This window comes from Sus scrofa, chromosome 16, assembly GCF_054392235.1.
Source record: "Sus scrofa isolate SSC_HxYL_T2T_F1_AM1 chromosome 16, Sscrofa_HxYL_maternal_Yorkshire_Landrace_v2.0, whole genome shotgun sequence".
In the NCBI taxonomy this organism is placed as follows: domain Eukaryota; kingdom Metazoa; phylum Chordata; class Mammalia; order Artiodactyla; family Suidae; genus Sus; species Sus scrofa.
In genome coordinates, this window is record NC_139398.1 from 63,560,562 (window position 1) to 63,580,053 (window position 19,492).

The following is a 19,492-nucleotide window of genomic DNA, read 5'->3' on the forward strand; positions in this document are numbered from 1 at the left end:
TTCAAACAAACAACCCCCTCCCCTTGCGCGCGCGCGCGCGCGCGCGCCTCCGCGCGCCCCTCCCCGCCCCGCCCGCCGAGAGGCCACATATAAGCGCGCTTCCCGCGGGTCTGACTCGCCGTGAAGGACGTTGGGGTTGTAGGTTCTACGCGGGTTGGAGGGGCAGGCAGGGGAGCAGTAAGGAACCCGAGGCGGTCGAGAGACCCGCACGAAGACCCTTCGCTCAGCCCAGAGGCAGTTTGGAGTTTGGCTTAAAGAAAACGAGGGTCAGGCTTTTCCTCGAAAGCCGTCGCCCTCCCCTTGGCTTCCGAGGACAAAGAGCACAAGAAGACTTCACGCTGGGGGCGCTGGGGCCGGCCATGGTCATGGAAGTGGGATCCCTGGACGCCGGAGGCCTGAGGACGCTGCTGCGGGAGCGCGCGGCGCAGTGTCTGCTGTTGGACTGTCGCTCCTTCTTCGCTTTCAACGCCGGCCACATCGCCGGCTCCGTCAACGTGCGCTTCAGTACCATCGTGCGGCGCCGGGCCAAGGGCGCCATGGGCCTGGAGCACATCGTGCCCAACGCGGAGCTGCGCGGCCGCCTGCTGGCCGGCGCCTACCACGCCGTGGTGCTGCTGGACGAGCGCAGCGCTGCCTTGGAGTGCGCCAAACGCGACGGCACCCTGGCTCTGGCCGCCGGAGCGCTCTGCCGCGAGGCGCGCGGCGCGCAAATCTTCTTGCTCAAAGGTACGCCCTCGGGGACGCTCAGGGGCGGGCCGCACGCCCCCTGTCGCCTAGCCCGGGGACCCCCGGCTCTCAGCATCTAGGGGACTGCCCCACCTGGAGCGCCTGGGCGCTCGATCCGCATTCTGGGGACTTGTTGGCTTTGTTTGGTCTGTGAACAAAGACTCGCCTGGGCCTCTCCGGGGTAAACTTCCAGTCCCGTTGGATAGCGGAGTTGTTTGAAGGGTGCCCTGTGTCGGCGGTACTAATGGGAAAAAAAATGTCTCTTTGTATTCCCAGGAGGATATGAAGCTTTTTCTGTTTCCTGCCCGGAGCTCTGCAGCAAACAGTCGACCCCCATGGGGCTCAGCCTTCCCCTGAGTACTAGCGTCCCTGACAGCACCGAATCAGGGTGCAGTTCTTGCAGCACTCCACTCTACGATCAGGTTAGTAGGGGGCCTTACCAGAGGGGAGAAGGAACAGCTGGTAAATGTAGGAGAATATAGAAAGTGACATGCAGCTTTATTTATAACGGGGGACACGGGGATATTTATCCCGTGGTTAAGTGGTATGATGGAGCTGAGTCTCTAATTGTTGGCACTACAGAAGTGAACTTTGTTGGCCCTGCCCAAGCAACTGGGCTTAGTCCCCTATTTTCTATACCAGCAAGATGCTGCGAAGGTCACCCAGTATTGAAACTGACTTGTTCAGGGAGTTTTTGTGGGTGTGGGCATGAGCATTGCCATTGAACAAGGCTTGACAAGTGTTGGATGTTTCTGGATTTCAGGGTGGCCCAGTGGAGATCCTGCCCTTTCTCTACCTGGGGAGTGCCTACCATGCTTCTCGCAAGGACATGCTGGATGCCTTGGGTATCACTGCCTTGATCAACGTCTCGGCCAACTGTCCCAACCATTTTGAGGGTCACTACCAGTACAAGAGCATCCCCGTTGAGGACAACCACAAGGCGGACATCAGCTCCTGGTTCAATGAGGCAATCGATTTCATCGGTAAATAAGTGGAACAAGATGCCTGGGACCTGTGCCTCCCTGTTTTAGTTTGAGCCACCGAGCCTAAACTCTACAGCGAGAACTTGAGGGACATTCTTTTAAGCTGTAGACATTACTCTCAGTCAGGTGTGGGTGGCATCCCTATGAAGCATAGATTTGATGTCCCACTTTACAGGTTAGCAAACCGAATCTCAGAATGTTGACTTAATTTGTCCCACATGGGTCTGCTCACATGCCCTGGTCTGGGTTTACATGCCCTGTTCCTCTTGCGCAGTGCCCCCATCCGCCTCCAGGAACAGGGCCCATGTGATGGCATGAGGTGATAGTGACCACCTCTGGACAGGACACACACAGCATCTCTTAGACACCCTCTCCCTGGGGTTGGGGTTGTTCTCCTGGGCTCTCAAGTAACCCGCTGCCCTTTGTTTTCCAGATTCCATCAAGAATGCCGGCGGAAGGGTGTTTGTCCACTGCCAGGCGGGCATTTCCCGATCGGCCACCATCTGCCTCGCTTACCTCATGAGGACTAACCGAGTCAAGCTGGACGAGGCCTTTGAGTTTGTGAAGCAGAGGAGGAGCATCATCTCCCCCAACTTCAGCTTCATGGGCCAGCTGCTGCAGTTTGAGTCCCAGGTCCTGGCCCCGCACTGCTCGGCGGAGGCTGGGAGCCCGGCCATGGCCGTGCTGGACCGAGGCGCCTCCACCACCACCGTCTTCAACTTCCCCGTCTCCATCCCCGTTCACCCCACGAACAGTGCGTTGAGCTACCTTCAGAGCCCCATCACGACCTCTCCCAGCTGCTGAAAGGCCACGGGAGGTGATCTTCACAACCCACCGGGACTCCAGGCTCCTTCTTGCAAGGAGACATGCAATAACTCCAAGGAAGGGGGCTCGCGAGGGCTGGTCCTTCCTTATTTAATTTCATCCGAATTCCACTGGGTTCCTGGGCGGTCCTGGGGATGACTTGGCGCCAAGACCGTCTGCTGAACTCAGCACATTGGGGACCAACATGCCGTGCGTGGGTGCATCAAGTCTCTGACAAAAGGGGCAGAAGAGAGAGGACTCGGTGTGCGAGCCGATTTTTTTCTGCTGGGCCCTGTTTCCTGAAGAAACTTCATGCTTGACATACCTACCAGTGTTACCATTCCCAATGACACATACGTATGAGACTGGACTTGATTTTATTTATTTTTGTGTCGGTGATCCGCCTTCACAGTTGTCAGCGTCTACTCCTAGAAGAACCATATACCTCAATTTTTGTGTTTGAGTACTGTAACCTCTTGTAAATAGATCCTGAGCAGGTTTGTTTTCAGCACTGATGGAAAGCAGCAGTGTTGGGTTTGTTTGTTTTTTAAGTTGCCAACAGTTGTATGTTTGCTGATTATTTATGACCCGAAATAATATATTTCTTCTTCTACGAAGACATTTTGTTACATAAGGATGACTTTTTATACCGCAGAATAAATTATGGCATTTCTATGGAAATCTCAATGCTTTATTTGTTGGGCAGCCCCACCGATCCCTCCCCCAGCACTGAAATAGGGGAGAACCAGGGCCTCTAGAAGGTGTGCGGGCATCTGATCCCTTGCTCCTCTGATGCTCCTTCAGTCTCACAAGACGACTGGGTTGCCAGGGAGGTGGAGAAGTGTGGATCTGTCATTAAAAAAACAGGTGCCGGAGCTGAACTGTTAGCAGTGGCTCCAAGGGTCCACCTACGCATGTCCCATCCTATCACCCAGGGAGCCCAAGTGTTCCCAGAACCAAAGAAATGGCCATTTGCTTGGTTGCCTTTTTCATATAATACCTCCTTCTGGATAATGTGAAAAGTCTCCCTTCACTGAGCTGGGCTAGGGTGAGGAGGATGAGAGTGTTCCAATATATTTGCACACTATGTGTGTGAGGCTGGGTGTGTTACCTGCCTGCGGAATGCTCTGCTAGATCTTCTGCAAAGGAAGATGCTGAGACCCAGCATAGCTGGGTGGCAGGAGCGGGGACATTGGGCCTACATCTGTTTTTCTTCCTCCTTCTGTGTTTTGTACTTTATCATTTGTTTCTCATGTGCTCTTTTTTTGCCTTTGAAAAGAACCTTTATTTTTGTAAAAGGATTACCCAGCACTCTAAGCAAATACCAAGTAGACAAAATACCCCGAAATCCCTGCCCCCAATCCGACCAGTACTCAAGTTTTGGAGCACGCCCCCACGGGCCTGTGTGTGTGTGTGTGTACACAGCACTTTTGGTGGCCGCTGCCTTCAGATCACTTGCTGCCCTGCTTTCTTAATTTGATTGAAGAAGATAGGCAATTCCATCTGACCTGCTCCAGGGCAGTAGTCTGGATTTTCACTCTGTCTTGCCAAACTGGCCAAAACAGCAGGTGTAATTGACCACCAACCCATAATCCAGCCTTTAATGTTGAATTCAATAACAATAAGCTCCTGAGTGGCTGGCCTCTTAGCTCCTTGGGCTTGTTTCTGGACAAAGCGCTGAATGATGCTGAAAAGCAAACATCTTACTTTATTTCTCCAGGTGGCCCTAGTCAGGGTTCAAGGCCTTGACACAGAATCAGTGTCTTTGACCTTCCCACACTGGTTCACCATCTGCCACCTGACTCCCAGGGCCTGAAAGATCCCTGTGTTCTATGTTCTAAGAACTTACCCTGGACTGGCAAGTTCATTTCCTCGGCTGGGCTTCCGATTACACGTATGTTCACGCCTTTCAAGACAAACCATACCCAGTGGGCTTTTTTATTTTTTTATCAAGCCCTAGAAATTTACTATTGCAAATATCTCCCTTCGTGGAAATGTACCAGCGACTTCAAGTCCGTGGCAAATGCCATGGCTGACTTCCCCATGGGCTCGGGCCATCACTTTCTGCTTGGCAGGCACTGGCTGAACCAAAATTAATCTCCAGTGTGATCCACGCAGTGGAAAAATACAGCAGCTGCCTAAGGGAGCCACCAGTGAAAACAGTTCACTCTCTTCTCCCAGCACAAGCCACTTAACCTCCGGCCAGCCCTGGGGAACCTGGGTGATGACCCTTCCTCCTGGTCTTCGGATCCTCCAGGAAATGTCACTGTAGGCCCGAGACTGCTTTCCTTAAGAAGGCAAAAAGGTACTTCAAGCTGAGGAAGAGATGCTTAAACCAGTCAAATGTTTGTTTCTCAGTTGGGAGATTGACATAGGGACAACTCAGTCACTTAACACTGATACTGTCCTATCAGCTGCCACTTTTGGAGCTAGTGCCCTGTGCCAACCACTGTGCTAACTGCTTTCCGTATGATCGGATTTAACCTTTAAAGCAACACCCATTTTACAGAGGAGGAAATTGAGGCTCAGAGAGGGGCAGGCCACGAATTGTCATCCAAGGTCATGTAGCAAGTCAATGGCATTGCAGAGTGGGAACCTTGTCTGTAGAGAGACCAGGGACCAAAGCCCTCACTCAGCCCAAAAGACAACTGTGGGGGTGGGGAAAGGATGAGCTTTGTAGCCAGTCAGATGTCACCATGGTTTCACTCCCTAACAGAGGGATGGAAAAGCTCTTTATCCCTTTGGGCCTCGGTTTCCTCATCTGCAAAACAAGCTCATCAAACCTGCTTCACTTGTGAGGAGGAGATGGGCTCATGAATGTAAAAGTGCCTGGCAGGTTGTGGGCCCTGGAGAACCATTCAGATCCCTTTCCCTAACGACCTCCAGCGGTCCTTGGGTCTCAGTTGTCCCATCCATAAAATGACCAGCTTGCACTGGATCTAACGGGTAAGCTTCCTCCCAGCGCTCTCATTCTAGGCCGTAGAAAATGCATCAACGCATACTTGATGCTCGTCTGCGGTTTCCAGCCACCCATGATTCCCTTAGGAGACGTCCAACCCCAAATGCTTCCACCGCATCCTCTCCTCGCCCTGGAATTTTGCCAGTCACAGCTGATCTGCCTTGGGTTTGCAGCCTCAGGCCTCCATTTCCCTCCCGCCCTCCCTCCCCGGGCCCCTGGAGGATGACCTCACGGGTGCGTACACCTTTAAGATTATATAAATCTGTGATCATTCAGTGGCCTCCATCCCCATGGAAACGCGGAGGAGTTTCCCTTTTGTGAAGAAAGCTGTCATGTCACTTCCTGCTGCTGACAAATCAGTTTAGGAGATTAAAATAAAGGGGGGTGCGGGGTGCGGGAGGTGGCCTCTGAGAACTGCTGGCTCCGGTGGTTTCTGGTTGCCATACACAGAGGCAAACAAAGCCCAGGCCTCCCGGGGTGGCCCCGCCCAGCCCCAGGCCCCGAGCTCAGGTTTCCCACACCTCGGCCCTGGCTCCAGGTCACCCTGGGCTGTTTTCCTCCGCAGGTTGCCTTCTGGGGAGCAGGGGGGAGGGCTGCCCACTGGTGGGGACTTCCCTGGGGGCTCTGCAGGGCAAGCCTGTGGGAGACCAGCCTCTGGGTCCAGCCGAACCTCTGCTCGCCTTTATCAGCTCTGGCAATGTCTTTATCCTCCAGAGAACAAAGGGCAGGCGTGTTGCTAGTCCCACAGTGCACACAACTGCGCTCCGCGAAGGGAAATACAGTAGAACCACCTGTTTCTGGACTGTGGCTTTGAAAGCTAAGCAGCAGTCCATTCATTCATGCACCCACTCACTCATTCAACAAATATGGATCGACGCTCTTTAGGCCCAGCCGTGCTTCGGTGCTAGACGAAGGTCCTAGTCTCCAGGAGCTAACAATGGTGGGGTCGAGGGCGGGAATAAATAAGGTAATTCAGAAAAAACATAAGGATGAAGGCTGCAAAGGTGGGATATAACAGGAGGGGGTTCTTTAGGTTTTAGTGAGCAGGGAGGCCTCTGATGGGGTGACTGGCAAAGCCAAGAGCTGAAGAACACAACCCAGTTGTCCATTTGAGAGGTGAGCTGGGAAGGGGGTTCCAGGCCAGGAAGGCAGTAAAGACCTGAGGCTTGAGAGGGATCTTTGTGGACCGGTAGGTAGAGCACTTGACCTGGAGCCAGTTGGACCTGAGTTCAAGACCTGCTTCTGCCACTTTGTTAGCTGTGTCACTTACTGTAGGTAGGTTAGGAAACTCTTTAAGCCTCTGTTTCCCTCTCAGTAATATGGGCCAATAACCTCTGACCTTCAAAGGCTTTTTAAGGATTAAATGAAAGGCGGTCACCTCTGGGAGCATCAGAGAGGCTTGGGAAAGGCTCATTGTCCTTTGGTGACTCAGCTGGTCCCCATTCTGTCACTTGAGCAGCAGCACCCCTCCCAGAATGAAGGGAAACAGGGAGAAGTGAGTTGTCTTGAGCAGCAGATACTTATATGTATCTTCTGAATAAAGGAATGAGGGCTTTAGCCCCTAGAAAGGGCTTAGTAGATGTGTGAATAATACCCCCAAATTGTGAGACTTTGTTCCAAATGCCTGGGACAAAACAGATGAACAACTCATATAAAATCTGTATGACCTTGGGTGAAATGAAATGTCTCATCTCAAAGCCTCAGTTTTCCTATCTTTAAAAAGGAAGTGGTGAAAGTATTTGCTCTACAAAATAGTTTTGTTAATATTTTTTTCTTTTCTTTTCTTTTTTTTTGCCTTTTCTAGGACTGTACCCACGGCACATGAGGTTCCCAGGCTAAGGGTCTAATCAAAGCTGTAGCCACCTGCCTACGCCAGAGCCACAGCAACTCGGGATCCAAGCCGCATCTGCAACCTACACCACAGCCCACGGCCACGCCAGATCCTTGACCCACTGAGCGAGGCCAGGGACCGAACCCTCAACCTCATGGTTCCTACTCGGATTCATTAACCACTGAGCCACGACGGGAACTCCGATAGTTGTTAATATTAAATGAAATAATGTGCATGAACTATTTGGCATAGTACTCAACACACTGGAAACACAAGTGCTAACCATTTTAGCCATAATTATCACCACCACCACCACCACCATCATCATCGGAAGAGAAAGATGATAAAAGGAAAGAAATATGTATTGACAGCTATCACATTTTAACCTTTAGCCCAGACCTCTCCCCTTACTGCACATTTGTATATCCAGTAACTTCCTGGACATATCCATTTCCTTGTCGAACAGACTTCCAAATTTGGCAATTCCAAAAGCAAACTTTTTTTTTTTTTTTTTTTTGTCTTTGTAGGGCCGCACCCACGGCATATGGAAGTTCCCAGGCTAGGGGTCAAATTGGAGCTGCAGCTGCCAGCCTGCACCACAGCCACAGCAACGCCAGATCCAAGCTGCGTCTGAGACCTACACCACAGCTCATGGCAACGCCGGATGCTTAACCCACGGAGCCAGGCCAGGGATTGAACTTGTGTCCTCATGAATGTTAGTCAGATTCGCCTCCGCTGAGCCACAGTGGGAACTCCCCCAAAACAAACGTTTGATGTACCTCCAGACCAGCTCCTTCTGTGCTCTCCTCATCTTCCTTTGTTAAGACAACTTCGGTCTTCCATTAACTCAGGTCAAAAACTTCGGAGCTGTCTTTGACTCCTCTCCTTGCTCAGAACCGGTATTTGATTCATCAGCACACTGAAACAGGTCCATTTTCGAAACATAACCATTTTCAAAATAGACTCACTTTTCACCACTTCCAAAACCGCCTCTCTGATCCAGAGTTGCCTGTGTCACTGCGGCAGCCTCACGGCTGTTCTCCTTCTTTCTGCACCGTCCCTCCCAGTCTATTTGCAACCAGAAGCCAAAGCTATCCTTTTGGCATTGTCTACAGTGCACATTTATAATGACAAATTCAGTTTTTGCTTGCCTACACAAGTTTTTTATTTCCTTTCATTAGCGAAAGCTACTGTCGCTAGGCAAAGGGGTGTAGTTTCAACCTTATTTCTCTGACCATTTTGAAGATGTGTTCCATTGTCTTGTGAATTTTGTTCTGTCTTTTGAGAAGTCAGCTTATTAACGTGGTGTTGTCCCTCTAAGGGTAATCTGTCTTTCTCTCTGGCTGTTTGGATTTTCTCTTTGTCTTGTTTGTTTGTTTGTTTAGCAGTTTAATTATAATGCTGCTGACATTTTTTTCCCCTACTCACCTTGTTTGTGATTTGCAGTATTTCCGAATCTGTGGCTGGATGGCTTTCATTAACCTTGGAAAATTGTTATTATTTCCCCATTTTGATACTTTCACATAGTAAATAGCTATTTTAGTGTCTGACTAATGACTATCCTCTATGTTTATATCTGTCATGTATTTTTTCTCTTAATATTTGTATAAACATGTTTTACTACCTCATTTGTCTTTTTTTTTTATCTCTTTCTCTCTGCCTCTTTTTTTTTTTTTTTTTTTTTTTTTGTAGGGCCGCACCCGTGGCACACGGAGGTTTCCAGGCTAGGGGTCAAATCAGAGCTGCAGTTGCCGGCCTACACCACAGCCACAGCAAGGCCAGATCCGAGCCCCGTCTGCCACCTACACCACAGCCCATGGCAATGCTAGATCCTTAACCCACTGAGCAAGGCCAGGGATCGAACCTTTGTCCTCATGGATGCTAGTCAGATTCGTTTCCATTAAGCCACGATGGGAACTCCAACATGTGGAAATTCTTAAGTCAGGGATCAAACCCACACTGCAGCAGTGACCCAGGCTGCTGCAGTGACAGCACTGGATCCTTAACCTACTGCACCACAAGGGAACTCTCCCTCACAAGTCTGGTTATTTTTGCTTGAGCATCAGGCACTAATGTGTGAAAAATTTTTACTATGTGGTAGGTTGCTTGGAGGCTGAGGGATCCCAGATCACCTTAACCCAACTAGAGACTGAGAAGGCTTGTGGACACTTGAAGCTGAGCTTTAGACCCTGTGGCGAGTATTTCATTCTTCTCCTAAGGGTTTGTCCTTTAAGAGTCTCAACTAAAAGCTTGGAGATTTTCCAGCTCCCCACCCCCAGCATGGACTACTTTTGGGGGGGGGTAATATACAAAAAAGCCTAGGACTATATCAGATTCCTTCTTGGATGCTCTGAACTCTATTATTTGTCCCATTATACTCATAAGTCTTTTTTTTATTACTCAGTGAATTTGTTACATTTATAGTTGTACAATGATCATCAGAAAAGTCTTTTTTTTTTTTTTTTTGGCTTTTTGTCTTTTCTAGAGCCGCACCCAAGCTAGGGGTCCAATCAGAGCTGTAGCCGCCAGCCTACGCCAGAGCCACAGCAACGCAGGATCCGAGCCGAGTCTGTGACCTACACCACAGCCCACGGCAACGCCAGATCCTTAACCCACTGAGTGAGGCCAGGGATCTAGTCGGATTTGTTAACCACTGAGCCATGACGGGAACTCCCTCTCATAAGTCTCTTTAAAGCTCTGCCCACCTTGCTAGCCTTCCAGCTTTCTGTTTCAGAATTGGCAGATAACCCTTTGGGGGAAGAAAGGCCCTAGTACTACGCACCTCCCTCTGAGTTCTCCTCTTCCAGATCTTGATCCCACAATTCCTGACTGCCCTTTTGGTGCTTGAATGTCTTCAAACTGAAACATTCAAAAATATTTTGTCCAACTATCCTAGCCCTCAGCGGCAGAGCGGTTCTGGATGACGTGGCCTGCCATGACTGGAAGGGAGTTCGACTTTTATTTTTTTCTTTTTAGGGCCGCACCTGTAGCACATGGAAGTTCCTGGCCTAGGTGTCGAATTGGAGCTGTCGCTGCAGGCCTACGCTACAGCCACAGAAACACCAGATCCGAGTCGAATCTGTGACCTACACCACAGCTTGCAACAAGGTGGGATCCTTAACCCACTGAGCGAGGTCGGGGATTGAACCTGAATCCTCACAGACACTATGCTGGGTTCTTAACCCACTGAACCACAATGGGAACTCTGAATTCAACTTTTAAAAACGAGACTTTTAACACCTCAGGTCCTTTTTCTCCTCTAGCCAAACCCTCCATGGCTCCCATCTCACTCACAATAAAAGGCCAAGTCCTTACAAAGGCTGCAAGACCTGACACGACTTGTCTGCTGATGCATCTCTGTCCACATCTTCTGCCATTCCTCCCCTTTGTCCATATCTTCCAGACAAGCTGGCCTCATTGCTCTTTTTTTTTTTTTTTTAATTCTTTTTCTTTTTTCTCTTTTTTGTCTTTTTAGGGCCACACCTGCGGCATACAGAAGTTCCCCGGCTAGGGGTCGAATCGGAGCTGCACCTGCCGGTCTACACCACAGCCACAGTAACGCCAGATCCAAGTCACGTCTGTGACCTACACCACAGCTCAGGCCACACTGGATCCTTAACCCGCTGAGCGAGGCCAGGGATTGAACCCTTGTCCTCATGGATACTAGTCAGGTTCGTGACTGCTGAGGCATGATGAGAACGTCCCTCATTGCTCTTTCGAGCATAGGCTGAGTTCCCTCTCCCTCCAGGGGCCCATGTTCTTCCCTCCACCCAGACCGACCTCCTTTAGGTCCCCGAAAGGCCACCACCCTCATTTCCTCCAGCTCTCTGTTCAAAAGTCCTCTCTTCAATGGGCCATTTCCTGACCATCAACCCATTGAAACCAGCAACCGCCCTCCCCCAGCCCTGGCCACCCAGTATTCCTGTCTTTTCTTTATTTCTCAATATAGCAGTGATCACCACCTAGTATGTTTTTAATTTAATTTGATTGGCATAGAGTCGATGTACAATGCTGTATTCGTTTCCGGTGTACAGCAAAGTGAACACATATAAACATATCCATTCTTTCTTCCTCCATATCGGTTATTAGAAACGATGGAGAAAATCTTCCTGTGCAATACGTAGGTTCTTGTTGTTTATCTATTTCATACGGGCGTGTGGATGTGTTACTCCCATCGTCACAGTTCTTCATTCCCCCCGATGGTTTCCCCTTTGGTAACCGTAGGAGTTCGCGCCTCAGGTTTATCTGGGTTTGGTCTCTCTCCCCACTAGAATGGAAGGCCTTGTGGGCCAGGTCCTTGTCTGTCTTGCTCTCCGCGGGATCTCCTGCCCTTCGAACCGTGCCTGGTGTGTAGTGGGCCCTCGTTAAATGGGACGCATAAATGCCAGACCTCGAAAGGCTCTGGACAATTCCTCTCCTTTTTGGGTGGGTCCCGGGCCGAAGCTGGGGGGAAGTGATTCTTTTCTGTTGGACCAGCCTCTTTCCCTTCCGCATGAGGCAATTTCCCTTGGAGACTTTCCAGTAACACAGAGTGGTCTGCAAAGGCCATCAAATGTGTAAACGCTCTTTGTAATCAGGAAGCGACGTGGGGGTCCTGGCTCTGCAAGACCTGCCATGCTGGGGCTCTGTTCTTAGGCTCAGGGCTGTGACTCGGGAAGGACAACAGTGGGAAAACCTGCTGAGGGACTCTGCTCTGCGCCCCAGCCTCCCACACTTCCCCCTGCATCTCCTCCCTCCCGGCCGGGAGGAGAATTCCCCATGGCGTGTGGCTCTAACGTGGAGAAGCGGGCAGTGGGTGATTCATGGGGAAGTCTGTAGGGCTGCTTGGGGCTTATGACTCACAGCTTCTCATCGAATAGGAGGATGCGATATCCATCCTGAAGCTCCTGGAAATGTCCTTTGTCGAGGTCTCTGGTGACCACTGGGGATTCTCCCCCACGGAGCTCTCAATAGCACCTTCCTGGCACTGGTCGCTCTGTTTCGTGGTCTGTCGGTTGCCCAATATGCGCATATGGAAGGCACAAGGCAAGGGAGGCCTCCCAGACAGGAGGGAGAGGCGGGGGACAAGCCATCTGATTCCCTCTCCAGATCGAGAGCAACTCTGGGCAGGATCGTCGTCTTTTCATTTCTGTGTCCCAACATAAGGCTTGGCTTATGGGTGGGGAGGTGAATGGTTGAGTACATGAGGGATTATGGGGGGATCCTGCGGGCCCTCCTTCTAGGACACTGTCAGCCTGGCGGAACCTCATGGCAATGGCAGGTGAGGGGGTGTCAGTGCCAGCCAGGTCGGGGTCTGGCATTTATGATGGACCAGAGAGGCTGAGGCAGATGGTCCTGGTAGAGATGGGGGCTGTAGCCTAGAGTCCTGTCATCAAAGCAGCCCCCCGCCCCTGTCCATCCCCAGCTCCTGCCCTGGACACTGGACCAGGGGAATAGAGAAAGCAGAGTCCCTGACTGTGGACTCTTCCAGCAAGTGCCAGAGACTGATGGTTGAGCCGGGATTTTAGAGCAGTCGTTGTCGGGGAGCCGTTGGTGCGGTGTGGGCAGGGCAAGGGGTGGGGTGGTGGCGGGGGCGAGGGGAGGCAGGGATGAGCAGGTAGAGGAGAGAAGAAGAAACGTCTTTCTGTCAGGAGGGACCCTCGAGCCCTCGGAGTCTGGGAACATGGCACAGAAAGGAGGGAGGGGGCATGGTCTGAAGCCAGTTTGTTCTCGTGGAACAGCTTTTATGGAAGGAAGAAAGGCCCCTAACACTGTTGTGCTCTCATGCAAAATGAGCCGGGGCCCTGCGACCCCTATGGTGGGCATCTCAAAGTGTGGGCACTGGGGGGCCCCGAGTGAGGTCCAGGACACGCCACACCCCTCAGGGAGGAGAAAAAGACTGAAAACGCTAGCTGGACCCTGGCTTCAGCCTCCTTCCCATGTTCTCATTGGATGAATTGTTTAGGCTGTTCCCATCGGAGACCCGAAAAGATGAGTGTCCTGTAAAGACAAGACACCGTTCTTAGGACTGCCTTGTTCCCCAGAGCCTGGAGCCAGCCCTTCAGGCTCCCGCTCACGTGGACTTTGGACGTGACAGGGCACAGCATCCAACCCTGGTTCTCCTCTGAGCTGCTTCTCTGGTGTGAAGGGCTCTGCAGCCTTGAAGAGGAGAGACCTGGCTTCCACTAGGCTCGTCTTGTTGTGAAGTCTGTGAGATGCTGGGGCACCTTTAGTTCTGATATCTCTGGCCAGAGCTAGGGCCCAGTCTAGCCACGATGGCTCAGGGTCAGAGAAGAAAGATAAAGGCAGTCTCTTATTGAGCATCTGCTCTGGCTCCTGCTTCCCATGGATGGTTTATATAATGCCCTCCTTTGGCCTCTTTGTCAGGCCTTGACATTGCCGTGTCACGAGGAGTAGTAACTGAGCCTGGAAGAGTAGAGGATTTGCTTAGAGCCACAGGTTAGGTTGAATTCAGTATCTGGTCCAAGGCCCAGGTCTGGCAGGGTCTTTCCACTGCACCAAGCAAGACAAGCGTGAGTCCTGCCCCTGCTCTGGGGCCCACCATTGCTCTTTAAGATTTGGGAAGGAGTTCCCACTATGATGCAGCGGGTTAAAAATCCAACTGCAGGGGCTCAGTTTCCTGCGGAGGCATGGGTTCGATCTCCGGCCCGGTGCAGTGGGTTAAAGGATCTGGCATTGCTGCAGCTGTGGAGTAGGTCACAGCTGCGTCTCAGATTCAGTCCCAGCCCGGGGAGCTTCCATATGCTGTGGATGTGGCCATAAAAAAGAAGATTGGGGAAGGTAGAGTTTCCTGGTGGCTCAGTGGGCTAAGGACCTGATACTGTCACTGCTGTGGTTACTGCTATGGCACAGGTTCAATCCCTGGCCCAGGAACTTTTGCTTACCATGGACGGGGCTCACAAAAATGATTGGAGAAGGTGGTAGTGGGGACTAGATAAGGCTCCCCATGCCCGCAGGGCTCCTGGAAAGGGGTTTTACATATCCTTGTATCCTCAGCACTTTCAACAAATTCACAGGCCATGATTAAACTGACTATGGGAGTTCCTTTGCAGCATAGCAGGTTAAGGATCCAGTGTTGTCACTGCAACAGCTTAAGTCATTGTTGTGGTGGAGGTTTCATCCCCGGCCTGGGACTTTCCACATGCTGCAAGTGCAGTCAAAACAATAAAATAATAAACAAAATAAACTAACTATGTAGGGCATAGACAGCTGGTTGCCACTAGCGTAAGTTATTTCCTCCTTCTTAGCAATAGCCAGGTATCCAGGTATATGTTTTACATTTCCCAGTCTCCCTTGCAGCCAGATGAATAAGCCAGAACTAAGGTGTATGCAACTTCCAGAAAGTATCTTTAAAGAGAAGGGCAATGCTTTTCTTTTCCCTTCCTTCTTGTTGTCTGGAATACTGATGTGATGGCTGGAGCTGTGGCAGCCATTTTATTTTATCTTTATTTATTTTCCTTTTTTCTGCGGCATATGGAAGTTCCCAGGCCAGGAATCGAATCTGAGCTAAATCTGCAACCTATGCCATGTTTTTGATGTGGTAGTAGCTATAATATATTCTGCATTCATTTGTTAAAATTTGGGTATATATAAAGTCATATAGATTTTTCAAAAATCATTCAACTGTAGGAGTTACCTTCATAGCTCAGCGGTTAACAGACTTGACTAGGATCATAGGGATGCAGTTCAATCCCTGGCCTCGCTCAGTGGGTTAGGGATCTGACATTGCCATGAGCTGTGGTGTAGGGAGCAGATGTGGCTCGGATCCCTTGTTCTGTGGCTGTGGCTTGGGCCGACAGCTGTAGCTCCAATTTGACCCCTAGCCTGGGAACTTCCGTGTGCCATGGGTGCAGCCCTAAAAAGCATAAATAAATAAATAAATCTACTATAAAGTTAAAATAGATTTTTTGGGTTGTTTTTTGGTAGGTTTTTTTTTTTTTTTTTTGCTTTTTAGGGCCACACCCACTGCATATGGAGTTTCCCTTGTGAGGGGTCCAAATGGAGCTACAGCTGCCGGCCACAGCCACAGCCACACCAGATCCCAGCCGCGTCTGTGACCTACACCACAGCTCACGGCAATGCTGGATCCTTAACCCACTGAGTGACAGGGATTGAACCCGCAACCTCATGGTTCCTAGTCAGATTCGTTTCTGCTGCGCCACAAAGGGAACTCCAATAGAGGTTTTCTTTTGGCCACACCCTCGGCACACAGAAGTTCCTGGGCCAGGAATCAAACTCATGCCACAGCAGTGACAACACCAGATCCTTAACCCGCTGGACCACCAGGGAACTCCAAAACAGATATTTGTTGAGGTAAGATTTATCTCAATAAAGTTAGGAAAAGGGCTGGGGGGAAGCCCCCTGAGGGTAGTGATATTGCTCTGCTCCATGAAATCCTCTTCAGAAGCATGAAGGGTCCGAGAATTCTTTCCTACTTGCAAACGAAAAAGCAAGCCTGCCACAAGTTTCATAGCTGTTTGCAGAAGGCACAGGACTCCTGGGTCAGAAACAAGGCGCTTTATTACTCATGCACAGTGGGCAGAATGAGATTCATGTTTGCACTGGCTCCCCTAGCCCCCCAAGTTCCACAGGGCCAGTGCAGTGGGACCAGGTGGTTGCTGGGCACACAATGGGTTTGCCCCAGAGCTGGGACACACTAAGTTTAGGAAACTTTTTTTTTTTGTCTTTTTGCCTTTTCTAGGGCTGCTCCTGCGGCATATGGAGGTTCCCAGGCTAGGGGTCGAATCGGAGCTGTAGCCGCTGGCCTACACCACAACCACAGGAATGCCAGATCTGAGCCGCGTCTGCAACCTGCACCACAGCTCATGGCAACGCTGGATCCTTATCCCACTGAGCAAGGGCAGGGATCGAACCCGCAACCTCATGGCTCCTAATTGGATTCATTAACCACTGCGCCACGACGGGGTCTCCAGTTTAGGAAACTCTTAATCATCTAAGAGGCTGCTGACAAATCCAGCCAACATTTGCCCTGAAGGATGACATTATCTCCATTACCCTGGTCAGGAAAGAAATCTGTTATCTGTTCCAGAAGGAGACACTGTCTTAGTTTCCCTGGGCTCTTTGTTATAAAAAATGTTCTTGAAAAGAAATGACTCTGGGAGTTCCCGTCGTGGCACAGTGGTTAACGAATCCGACTAGGAACCATGAGGTTGCGGGTTCGGTCCCTGCCCTTGCTCAGTGGGTTCACGATCCGGCGTTGCTGTGAGCTGTGGTGTAGGTTGCAGACGCGGCTCGGATCCCGCGTTGCTGTGGCTCTGGCGTAGGCCAGTGGCTACAACTCCGATTCAACCCCTAGCCTGGGAACCTCCATATGCCTCGGGAGCGGCCCAAGAAATAGCAACAACAACAACAACAACAAAAAGACAAAAAAGACAAAAAAAAAAAAAATAAAAATAAAAAAATAAAAAAAAAAGAAATGACTCCGAATAAAAGGTGTCCCAAAAGGCATAAAAATGCCATGGAGAATTATCCTCCAACGATCCTCAGGAAACCAGATTCCTTCTGTCTTACTGCTCTGCCATCCTTCCCAGTATTGCTTCATGGTTTAAAATGGCTGCTTGGGCCATACAATGAGACACCGACATCCAATGCTTTCACTGACGTGTGGAATCTGGAAAAAGGACAGACTGAACTTCTTTGCAGAACAGATGCTGACTCACGGACCTTGAAAAACTCATGGTCTCCAGAGGAGACAGTTTGGGGGGTGGGGGGTGTGCTTGGGCTGTGGGATGGAAATCCTGTGAAATCAGATTGCTGTGATCATTACACAACTACAGATGTGATAAATTCATTTGAGCAATAAAAAAAAAATCTGGAAAAAAAAGAAAAAAATAAAATAAAGCATGGTAAGTATACTTAACAACACTATATTCTATTCTATATTTGAAAGTTGCTGAGAGATTACATTTTAAAAGTTTTTATTACAAGGAAAGAGAAATTTGTTACATATGTGGTATGATAGATGTTAAGTAGCCAAACTGGTGATCATTTCACAATATATACCTGTATTAAATCTTTATGTTCTGTACCTAAAACTACTGTAATGTAGTCCATTGTTTCTCCATATTTTTAAAAGGCAGGGGAAAACTGCCACTAAAGGTAAATTTAAAAAAAAAGAATACCCTAAAGGACAGCAATCTTCAGAATTTTTAAGGACCCACACTGAATCCCTTACTGCTATATTTTTATATCAATATATTTATTAACACAAATGGGCCCCAGGAATAGGGTTAGGTGAAATTTTGAAAAATACAATTCAGATATCTAAACAATTATAGGTCAATGGTATTAGTAAACTGTAAGAAATATATATTAGTACTTTTTAGAAAGGTAGAATGATCTTTTAAAACTGTTTTTAACTATTTATCACATGAATATTATGCTTATTTTAGGGAAATACTCTTCTTGATCTTATATTCTAGACAGCACTGCCTTTTGAATGTGAGATGGGACTTATTGGGGTCAACTTCAACTCTCTCCTTTTATAAGACTAGATAATAGATTAAATGGGAATGTCAAGCAATACATATTCAGTAAAATGATATGAAAGAGAATTAAATATGATAACATATTTTACACAGAACAAGTTTTGGCAGAATATAAAACTCTGCCACATTTCATTTATGTTATTTAATGATGAATGTTACAATGCTTTGTTCAAAATTTGAAACTGATTTTATAAACAATGGGGATGTTTGCTCGAAATGTGGCCCGTGTTTGCCGGAAGCTATTGAAATGTTAATCTTATAAAAATTATGCAACGATGAGTTCATTTTAAGTATAGAAATCATATTACTGTGTCATTACATGTCCGACGCCTATCCAAATAGCCTTGTTTGCCTAATTTGTCAAAAATGGTAGAATCTGAGGACTCGTGAAATGAAGTAGCTTTAAGAAAAATAAAACAGTAAAATAACAAAAATAAAATAAAATAAAATAAATGGCAGCTTGGAGTTCCTGCTGCGGTGCCATAGGTTAATGATCTGGTTTTTCTCTGTGGCATTGCCTATGCGATCCCCAGCCTGGTGTGGTGGGCTAAGAGCATTTCTGCCATCAAAAATTCCTTTGTGCCTCTTCCCAATCAGTCCCTACCACACAGATATTCTTTTTGTCACCATAGATTAAAATTGTGATTTCTGGGTTTCTTATAAATGGAATCACATGGTCTTCTTTCTGCTGTATCTGCATTTTTTCAAAGAGCACAATGTTTTTTAGATCAGTCCATGTTGTTGTTTGCATCAATAATTAAAAAAATTTTTTAATGGATTTTATTTTTCTAGAACAGTTTCTTTTTTTGTTTCTTTTTTCCAAATTATTTACTTTTTTGGCCATGGTGTGCAGCAGTTTGATGTGGGATCTCAGTTCCCAGACCAGGGATTGAACCTGGGCCACAGCAGTGAAAGTGCTGAGTTCTAACCACTAGACAAACAGGGAACTTCCTAAAGTAGTTTTAAATTCACAGAAAAGTTGAGTGGAAAGCACAGAGAGTTCCCATTTCCTCCCGTCCCCATGCAGGCCCAACTTCCCCCCACCCCCACCCCCATCAATGTACAGCCCCAGAATAGACATGTTACAATGATGAACCTGCAATGACACATCATTATCACTCGAAATTCACTGATCACATTAAGGATCACAATTGGTGTTGCAAACGCACGGCTTTGGATACATAGCTAATGACATCTAGCCACCATCAAAGTCTCACTCCCGTAAAAATCCCATGTTCGGGGAGTTTCTGCTGTGACACAGTGGGTGAAGGATCTGGCCTTCTCTCTCTACTGGCTCAGGTTGCTATGGAGGCATGGGTTCAATCCCCGACGGAGCACAGTGGGTTAAGGATCCTGCGGTGTAGGCTGAAGCTGCGGTTCAGATTCAGTCCCTGGCATCTTACATATGCTGCAGGTGTGGCCACAAAAGAAAACAAAAAACCCTGTGCTCCATCTCTTCATCCCTTCCCCTCCCCTCAACCCTTGGAAACCACTGATCTTTCTCTTATCTCCATAGTTTAACCTTTTCTAAATGTCATTTATGATGATACAATATGCAGCTTTTTCAGACTGGCTTCTTTCACTTACTAATATGCCCTAGTTTCTCCCATGTCTTTTCATGGCTAAAAACTCATATCTTTTTAGTGCTGAACAATAGTCCATTGGATGTACCACAGTTTAT

The 19,492-nt window shown here is 48.7% G+C and overlaps 1 protein-coding gene across 1 annotated transcript; it reads left to right on the forward strand.

Annotated features, from left to right (window-relative positions):
* Positions 1–359: 359 nt before the first annotated feature.
* DUSP1 (dual specificity phosphatase 1) lies at positions 360–2,513 on the forward strand. The gene is given in 4 exon segments (NM_001256075.1): positions 360–726; positions 1,003–1,148; positions 1,490–1,709; positions 2,143–2,513. Coding segments are annotated over 4 exon segments (1,104 nt in total).
* The last annotated feature ends 16,979 nt before the right edge of the window (positions 2,514–19,492 follow it).